The sequence below is a fragment of the Nicotiana sylvestris genome, chromosome 7 (assembly GCF_000393655.2).
Source record: "Nicotiana sylvestris chromosome 7, ASM39365v2, whole genome shotgun sequence".
Taxonomy (NCBI): Eukaryota; Viridiplantae; Streptophyta; class Magnoliopsida; order Solanales; family Solanaceae; genus Nicotiana; species Nicotiana sylvestris.
The window spans coordinates 76,910,468-76,920,392 of record NC_091063.1 but is presented as its reverse complement, the minus strand read 5'-3'; the positions used below and the strand labels follow the sequence as shown (position 1 = coordinate 76,920,392).

At 36.2% G+C, this 9,925-nt stretch overlaps 2 protein-coding genes across 3 annotated transcripts; both read left to right on the top strand.

Moving 5' to 3' along the window:
* Positions 1-1,975: 1,975 nt before the first annotated feature.
* Positions 1,976-4,135, top strand: LOC104230126 (uncharacterized). Its single transcript, XM_009782866.2, has one exon. The coding sequence runs from the start codon at positions 1,976-1,978 to the stop codon at positions 4,133-4,135; it is 2,160 nt and encodes a 719-aa protein (XP_009781168.1).
* Positions 4,136-6,034: 1,899 nt separating this feature from the next.
* LOC104230125 (probable serine/threonine-protein kinase PBL23) lies at positions 6,035-8,972 on the top strand. Of its 2 annotated transcripts, none has more exons than XM_070150760.1 (5): positions 6,035-6,526; positions 7,373-7,554; positions 7,669-7,858; positions 7,948-8,339; positions 8,531-8,972. In XM_070150760.1, the coding sequence occupies exons 1-5, from the start codon at positions 6,364-6,366 to the stop codon at positions 8,579-8,581; spliced, it is 978 nt and encodes a 325-aa protein (XP_070006861.1). In that variant the 5' UTR covers positions 6,035-6,363; the 3' UTR covers positions 8,582-8,972. The 2 variants fall into 2 exon arrangements, with proteins under 2 accessions (XP_070006861.1, XP_009781166.1); XM_009782864.2 differs by having other exon boundaries at positions 8,485-8,972.
* The last annotated feature ends 953 nt before the right edge of the window (positions 8,973-9,925 follow it).

Below are 9,925 nucleotides of genomic sequence, written 5' to 3'. Positions count from 1 at the left end.
AATTATATTTGTGATAACTTCCTCCATGATTATGGGGAGTAGTTTCCCTTAGGGTTTGAGTGTTTTGATAAATATTTGTGGATTTTAACTCTATTTCTTTGCTTGAATTCGTTTGTGGAGCTTAGAATTGTTGCAACTTTATTCACCGGTTTATTTAATCGAAAGAGGAATATTTTGGTGATTATCTTTGCATTATTTTAGTTTATTTAATTCATTGATTCTCTTAAGTAATTGAAAGAGATTGTTGAATTGTTGATTAAATCAAGTTAGCAGAATATTCGAGAGACGTTTTCCTAAAGACTAATCCATTAACGCATGCATGCATACTTTCACAATGCTTATATTAGTTCACCTCGTGCAGTTAAGATTTAATCGAGAGAGGAATCTTGACTACACGTTTGAACTAAACATCGAGTGAATTAGTGAGAATCATTAGAATATTATAGTGAATTAAACTAGAGTTAAATCTCAAATAGCTATCTTACACCTATCAAGTCAAACTCTTATTCCTCACATTGATAAGAAACTAACTCTGTTGATATCTAGTTCTTTGCAGTCAGTTGTCAATTGTTTTACTTTAGTAGTTAATCGTAGTTTGTAATCAATCCAAATCAAGTTTTGATCATCCTGAATAGCAGTTAAACCAATAATTACTAGAGCATTGTTTAAATCCAATCCCTGTGGAGATAATAATCATAACTATACTATCTTTGGTTAGCGAACATTATTTTCGTGTTGTGTTTTGCGCTCGTGAACTCTGCTCAAGAACCCTTTCCATCTCCCCTTATACCTTTATCATTAAATGAATTATCATCAAAATTAGTAGATGAAATCTCGGGGCTAACACTCGGAGTTAACATGCTTAGGCATAATGTCTCAAAATAGTTGGATTTGCTAGCCTTATTCGAAGAAGACTGTTCGTATAGCTGAACAAACAATTTTTTTCTAATATCTGGTCTTAGCAAACCCCCCCCCCCCCAAAAAAAAAATATCCAAAATAATTGTCTAAATAAATACATAAATATTAGACTAATGAAAAGATAAAGACCTTTACTTGTCTTCTTCGTGCCAGAAATGCTTATATGAGCTACTAACTGAACTTTAAGTGGTTTTTGTAGAATGTTCCTGAATAATTTCTGAAATCACACTATGAAATACTATTGAGTGAATATATGTCACAAGAAAACTAGTGCTTCCCGTATAATGATCAAAGGATTCTTGAACATGCTTTATATGTGCATATTTATTTTATATATTTTACACGTTTTAAAACATGCCAAAAGTTAGTACATACCGGTTGATAAAATTGGAAACTTACAAGTTATATTTTTATTTTATTATTTTGATCATAAATTAACTAATTTAACCGCAACTTTCCTTATTTACTCGAGCTTTGAACCAACGATGCGAGGAAGCTCACACAGATGATGCTTATAATTTTATTTAGTCATTGATTTTTTAAAATTTCAATTTTCTTGGAAAAAGCTTCCTTATGGAAATAAACAATTTTGTAAGCTACTACTCTTTTTCAATTTGCTTCTGTGATAAATAAACTCAGTGTCTTCACCCACAATTCTGGCAATTGTATACAATTTTTTTTAAATTGGTCAGTAATTCAAACTTTTTGTTATAAGACCAGCAATTTTAAAGGTTAATTTTAAGCTGGTACTCAGTGACTCTTATACAGCATAATTAGTACTATTTGAAAAAGTGAATAAAAGGACGACTGTTGCAGCGCATTCTCATAAATCATTAACAGCAACATTCTAAAAGTTTTAATCTCAAAAAAGACATATAATTTGGATAGGAAGGAATATCAAAATCCGTTTCACTCAAAAAAAAATATAAACAGACATTCTAAAAGTTTTTTTTTTTTTTTGCCGTACAAATGCTCTCCTTCTTGTCCCAAAAGAAACAGATTAACAACTAGTACTCACCATTTCTAATTTTGATCAAATCCATGTTGGAAAAACCAATGACAGACTCAATCTTTGAGGTAAGAGAAGAGTTAATGGTTTCACCATTAGGTGGAATCCCACAACACAGAACAGCTCATTTCTTGAAACCCATTGTTTCTTCTCCTGATGGTCCACCATTAAAGCTACCTTCACTTCCTTTCTCCTCTGAATCTGAATGGCCTTTAAAAGTCTCCTTCAATGGCTGGAGGCTTCCTCAAAACAAATGGAAAAAATGGGTTGAGAGTATGAAATCTGTTCATTACTCTGTATGGAAAGCTGCTGGTATTCATGAAGCCATTATAGGTTCAGTATACAAAATCCATAGTTACAAAGATTTGATTTTTGGAATGACAGAAAGGTGGTGCTGTGAGACTAATACTTTTATATTTCCTTGGGGTGAAGCTAGTATTACTCTTGAAGATATGATGATTTTGGGAGGGTTTTCTGTTTTGGGTGGCACTGTTTCATTGCAGCCTCTTCAATCCCCTGAGTTGGTTGAAATTCAAGAAAATCTTGAAAAAGCGCGAAAGAAACTTATCAGAATGAAGACTGATAATCATAATGGGTGGTTGAATCATTTCATGAATAGTGGACACAGGTTTGAACATGAAGCTTTTCTTTCTCTTTGGTTATCAAGATTTGTGTTTCCAGGAAATGAATATGGTAAAATAGGTATACATGTTTTTCCAATAGCTGTCAACCTTGCTAAAGGTACGCGACTAGCACTTGCTCCTGCTGTTCTTGCAAGCATATATAGGGACTTGAGTTTGTTGAAACAGACTATAGAAATTGCTTCGTCTTCAAATGAGCGAAATAATGAAAATGTTGGAGATAGTGTTGACATTCTAGCGCTTACTCTTTGGGCGCCTTTGTTGTTTGTTCAAGTTTGGGCTTGGGAGAGGTTACTACCTTTGCAGCCAGAGCAGGCTCGCAAATGCAGTATGGCTAGTGGGGTGAGAATAGGACGATGGCATAATGTGAAACAATTGGATGTGATTAATGTGAGGAATATTATTGATTCTTCTGGAGAGACATTTCTGTGGAGGCCATATGCCTTGGCTTCTGTGGGAGGTTGGTCAGTTCCTAAGTTTTACAAGGAAAGATCAGAAGAGTGGACAATAATTGAAGGGCAAAATGTGGAACAAGAACTGGAGTCTTTCGTTCGATGCTTGAGGTTATCTGAGCTAGTTGGGTTGGATTGTCAAGAGCCTTATCAACCACATCGTGTAGCAATGCAGTTTGGATATGACCAAGATTTCCCTAAATGGATTCCTCGTTCGTGTTCATGTCCTCAAGTTGCTTGGTACAACTATAGCAGACCCATTGATTCTGATTTGAAGCTATATTATCCATCTAGGTTGTCTGAATCAGATGTCACTGCCCAGTATTTGAGATGGTGGAGAAAAGAAGTATTATTTCTAGCTGTTGCATTCAAAGGAGTGTTGCATGGACTTAGGAGTAAAAGAAGATCAAGACGACTTTCTAGCCTTTATGCTCCTCCTGCTTTTGCTCCTAAGTTAAAACATGTGAAAGTAGCAATTGACTATAACTTAAAAAAAGCACAAGTAGAGAGTTACCCTGATGTTCCCCCTGGTTTTCCACCCAAATGTGGTGAGGTAAATGACAGGAAGCGTATATCGATGATGGAAAAGAAAGTACAAGTGGAGAATTACCCTGATGTTCCTCCTGGTTGTCCACCCAAATGTGATGAGATAAATGACAAGAAGCATATATGGATGATGGAAAAGAAAGTAAAAGTGGAGAATTTCCCTGATGTTCCCCCTGGTTTTCCACCTAAATGTGGTGAGGTAAGCGACAAGAAGCATATATCGATGATGGAAAAGAAGGTAAAAGTGGAGAATTGCCCTGATGTTCCCATTGGTTTTCCTCCCAAATTTGGTGAGATAAATGAAAAGAAACATATATCGATGATGGAAAAGAAAGTAAAAGTGGAGAATTTCCTTGATGTTCCCCCTGGTTTTCCACCCAAATGTGGTGAGGTAAATGACAAGAAGCATATATCGGTGATGGAAAAGAAAGTAAAAGTGGAGAATTTCCCATATGTTCCCATTGGTTTTCCTCCCAAATGTGGTGAAGTAAAGAATATTTCTATGGGGATTTCACAAACAATGGCTTTCAATGGGAATACTGCAGAAGAAAGAAAACACATTCCCTGACTATGCACATGAAAGGAACAAGACTAATAGTGCAGCTCAAATTCTGACTACCAACAAGCTGTGTTGATATTAACTTGCTTAGTTTAACGGAATTAGAAGCTCGTCTTGGCCGGGTTGAGCGACTAGTTGCTTCACACAAGAGTAGCTAGATTCAATATACTTAATATAATTTCAGATGCATATTTCTTTTCCTTTTGTGTGGTTCCTTTTCTTAGTTTTTCTCTTTCCCATTTTCGGTTTACCTCCTCGTTTGATTAGTTTAGGTATGAACTACTAGAATAGTATATGTCTAATTAGCCCTACTTGTAGAGAAGTTCAGTCAAGATATGAAAATATATACAAGCTTATTAGAGAAAGTGTACAAACTTACTCAACATATGATAGTTACAGTTGACAGTAAGCCTGTTAGAGCTTCATGCATTTATTTTGGTTTGCTTTGAAATCCCTGCTACTTATACTCTGTGGAGTTCTCAATTAATATGCCGTCATTTTCCACAATATGGTGTGATCTTGTGTTGCTCAGTCGATGCTGATATATGCTGGTATATTTGCTTTGTTACTTTCTGTGGTGATTTAGCTGCTCTTGGCTGGTTTTGACCAGCAATGGGCTGGTGATGACTGAGACATCTTATAGTTTTAATACCTTCTTAAATGCATTCCTGATCTGTAAGAAAGAAAGGCAGAAACAATTACTGCTCTAAAAGAAATCAACATACAAGCTTCGCGATACAATGTAGCCAAAGATATACACAACAAATCAACTTAACCACTTCAAGTAAGATCAGAATTTATAAAAATGAATCCAGATCCTTTCTGAACAGACATTATTTCATGAATGCACTGATATCAACATAAGTAATAGTATATGAACACCCTTTAATTAGATACTTCTGATCGTAATATGGTACACAAGCACTTGAACACCAATGTCGGATGTTTTTGCTAAAAATTAGATCACTACACTTCGTGGACATATTAAAAAGTGCACCATTAGCCATGCTTAGCTCTCCAAATCTGTGTTATGACACATCCATGAATCATTTTTGACATCTTCACTTCCAGTAAGCGTAATGGAAGCATTTAATACAACTGGAATTATAAGCTAATTAGACTTCAAAAATGATGGCAGGCTTACCCAAAGAACCATAGTGTATACCAAAATGTTTGACCCCATAATATGACTATCTTCCATCCCACTTCAATCTTAAACAGACACTACTAATTAGACCCAATAGATTAGTAATATATGGATAAGTAATGTGTAGTTTATGCGGTGATTAGTAATGAAGGTATTGTTATGCGCTGATTAATAATCAAAAAATTATTAAATTTGCCATACAAGAACTACTACTTACTTTAAGAAGCATTTTTCTCTTTAAATAGTCTAATCCCCATATTTGCTAATGCAAGTATTCTTATTCCATATTTTAACCCGTAATAAAATGTAAATTCTTTTTTTTTTTTTGTAAGCTAGGGAACCTGCAGCTGCTACTCTTTGGGTGCGCTCTGGATAAACCTAGCTAAAGTGCAATAGCTCGCAAATCACAAATAAATTACACTAAGTAAATAACGTGCGACGTGCTTGATCGAAAAAGAATGCAAGGGTTTCGAACTTGCGGCCTCCAATTTGGGGGATCTTATGCTCAATCAACTTGGTCACCCTTGCGGATTAATAATACATAAATTCTCTAATAACTTTATGCAATATTATTTGTAAGAAGTGCAAATTATAACCAGCTTATTCTTTGACCTATTATTGGCCGTTCGACCTTGGTCACCCCTAAAATGTATTTTATTTTGTGCCCGAAATTGTTGGGTTTAAAAAGAGAGGAAGCAAAACAAATGTTTTGGTATAAAGAAAGAACAGAGAAATAAATGAAAAAATATGTAAAGTTATACGATGGCGAAAAAGGGTTACATTCTTGTATTGCACCGAGAAAAAAAGACTTAAGAGACAATAGTCTTTCTCTTAGGTCTCTTTCTCCGGTGACCGTCACCGCACGGTTCACCTTAGACGGGATAATTAGGAACTATTTTTGGCATCCAAATGTTCCTATTTTCCTGTTGAATTGATATATAGATTTTATGAGTTTGTTGGTATCGGAATCGTCTCTGAAAATATCATCAATAAATTATCAAACAACTGTTATAAGGTCATATTATTTATATATATTTTGAGACAAAATTACATAATTTTATTGATGATTTTGAGGAATTGTGCCTAAGATATGATATTAGGTAGATTAGCAAAAAGAGGATGGATGAATTGTTTTTCATGTTGTATGCCGGTGGAGGACAGCATTCATAATTCCTCTTTGGAAAATAGCATTATTCAACAATACAAAGATACCAAATCTCCAGCACAATTTGCCAACATTTCTCTTAAAACTGGTAATTCTTCTGCCTTTTTGTCTCCTCTATCTTAATATCAAGCACTTGCAATTTTCCATGATAGCATTTTCTGGTCAAGAGAGAAGCCTTGACGTAACTGGTAAATTTGCTGCCTGACAAGGAAATTACGGGTTCGAGCGGGACCCTTATGGTCCGGCCCACCTCTAGACCCGCACATTGCGGACTACATCGGGGTGCCCGTTAGAAAGGACTTCCTCTGTTTTCTGTATTCGGATTCGACTAAAAAAATTGACATGAAAATGAACCACACTAAGTTAAAATGGGATTTGACATGAATAACCAGCTAACCCACATGTCAAAAAAATATTTTTGTTCCTTTCAGTTGACACATTAGTGACATCATTATTATATTATGGGAAAATGTTCAAATTTACCTTTTACTATACCAAATATCTTAATTTTACTCTCTGTTATAAGTTATCCGTGCAACTTATTTGACTTTAACGTAGCTCTAATATGGATTGGATAGATTCAACAACGGGAAGAAGGTTCAAATTTGTTCATCTATTTTTGACTATGGTTTAAAATTAGCTTATGCTATACTCAGGGAAGCAAATACGACAATTTGCTAATGACAAGAGTATCAATGTCGCAAAGTATAATGAAGGTTAAATGTAGATATTCTTTATAGGAAAGGAGTATCTTTAACCTTTTTCCCTTATATCATCGATTTGATGGCCCCCTTCTACCTTTGTTTCCCTGCAATTTGATGTTCATTGTTTTTTTGGCTGAAACTTTGGGAATGACTAATGAAAACTAAGTATTAATGTTAGTTCAATCAAATCATGAGTGATTGTCTGTTTTGTGATTGTGCTAAATATTCAGATAGCAGCAGAAGGAGATACATAGCTTCAGAAATAGAAAAATTTGGAAAGGGGAACATTGCAGCTCAGGCCTTCACATTCCGCGAGTTGTGTCTTGCAACTCAAAACTTTGACTGTGAGTGTTTGCTTGGTTCTGGTGGTTTTGGTAAAGTGTACAAGGGCCATATTAAAAGCAAGAATATGGTACTCTCCCCACATTTCTTTAATTTGTTCAAAAATTGATTCAGATTTCTTCAACTCTAAAAGAAAAATAAGAAAACCGATTAACTATTGTTGTGTTGTTTTCGTGTTGCTTAGGATGTTGCTGTGAAACAACTTGACAGGAATGGTTTCCAAGGAACTAAAGAGTTCCTTGTGGAGGTTCTGCTGTTGAGTCTTCTCCGTCATTCCAACCTCGTCAATTTAATAGGATATTGTTCAGATGGTGATCAGCGAATATTAGTCTACGAATTCATGCCAAATGGTTCGTTAGAGGGTCACCTTCTTGGTATGCAACCTTCATTAATTGCAACACTTTGTTAATGTGATTGACAATATGATGTCGAGTTTGACAGTTGCCTTTATATTGTTTGGCAGAACTTGGTCCAGATAATAAGCCTCTTGATTGGGATATGAGGATGAAAATTGCAGTAGGAGCAGCAAAAGGACTTGCATACTTGCATGAAACAGCTAATCCTCCGGTGATTTATCGAGACTTTAAATCCTCCAACATACTTTTAGATGACAACTTTAATCCAAAACTTTCTGATTTTGGACTTGCCAAGCTAGGTCCAACTGGTGGCAGGACTCATGTCTCCACTAGGGTCATGGGAACCTATGGTTACTGTGCACCTGACTATGCTTGCACAGGTAAATTGACCGTTAAGTCTGATGTTTATAGCTTTGGCGTAGTCTTCTTAGAAATAATCACAGGAAGACGAGTCATTGACAGCTCCAGACCAAGCGAAGAACAGAACCTCGTCAAGTGGGTACGTTTTAAGCAATGTCGCTAAATAAACAGCAATCTGGTTCATTTTATTGTACCTAGTCAAACACAGTCATATAAATTGAAATGAGGGAATACTATAATTTAGCAATTAGGAGCCTGTCTTTATTTGACAAATTGATGGACAGGCACGACCGTTGATCAATGACAAGAAGAAGTTTCACTTAATGGCAGATCCATTGCTGGGAAAGAACTACCCGACGAAGGCACTGTATCAAGCTCTAACAGTTGCATCAATGTGCCTGCAAGAGGACGCTAGTACGCGACCTTTAATCAGCGATGTAGTGACTGCTTTAGAGTATATATCTAGTATCAAGAAACATGAGAAGGAGGAGGCTGTAGCAGAAGACACTTTCAAATCCCCACCTGCATTGCAAACTATTACAAGTCATGTTGAACGTATTCAAAGTAATAAAGCTCATTGTATTAGAGAAAGATTCTAAAACCGTTTTCCTGTCACCAAACACTTCTAGTCTAAGTGTTTCTTTGATTTTATGTAGTGTTGTCGATATGAATGTCCATAGATTTTCTCATATACAGGTCATCAAATTACACTAATTACACTGATACTGTAAAAATTCTTTATATTGTCAGTGTATAATTTAAATCCTTCCTATAGATGCAATGTAGCATTCCCCTTGGGAAACAAAATAGGAAGCCTCCTTTCAATACAATTCAATCAGGTCATCTCCCACTTATTCATATTGATGAACATCACAGTACGTCATGATTTTCATTGTCTCTAACTAAATATGAATTGCCTAAACATTAGAATTTGATATCTCTTGTATATTGTTATACATCTTATTCTTCTTTATTCCATCTATTTTTTTAACTTGGAGGCAAAGACGACAACTTTTGCTCGTTTGTATGAGGAACTAGGGAACAAAGGCGGGGAGAAGAAGTTACTCTGACTCGCTAAGGTGAGAGAGAGGACGACTCGGGATTTGGACCAAGTGAGGTGCATAAAAGATGAGGACGGCAAAGTTTTGTTGGGGGATGACCAGGTTAAGAGGAAATGACAGACCTACTTTCATAAACTTCTAAATAAGAAAGGGGATCAGGATATTGTACTAGGTGAATTGAGGAATGCCGACAGCCCCCATGAACTAAGTGATTGTCAGGACTTTGAGGTCGATGAGGTCATGGAGGCAATGCGTAAGATGAGAAGGGGCAGAGCTACCGGTCCAGATGAAATTCCGGTTGAGCTTTGGAGGTGTGTGGGGAGAGCAGGCTTGGAATGGCTTACTAAGTTGCTTAATGTTATATCCAAGACTAATAGGATGTCCGAAGAGTGGAGGTGGAGTACAATGGTCCCGTTGTATAAGAACAAAGGCAATATCCAGATCTGTAACAACTATAGGGGTATTAAATTACTAAGTCATACCATGAAAGTCTGGGAGAGAGTGGTAGAAATGAGAGTGCGAAGGACGGTGTCTATTTCAGACAACCAGTTCGGGTTCATGCCGGGGCGATCTACCACAGAAGCTATCCACCTTATTAGGAGGATGGTGGAACAATACAGGGATAAGAAGAAGGATCTCCACATGGTGTTTATCGATCTAGAGA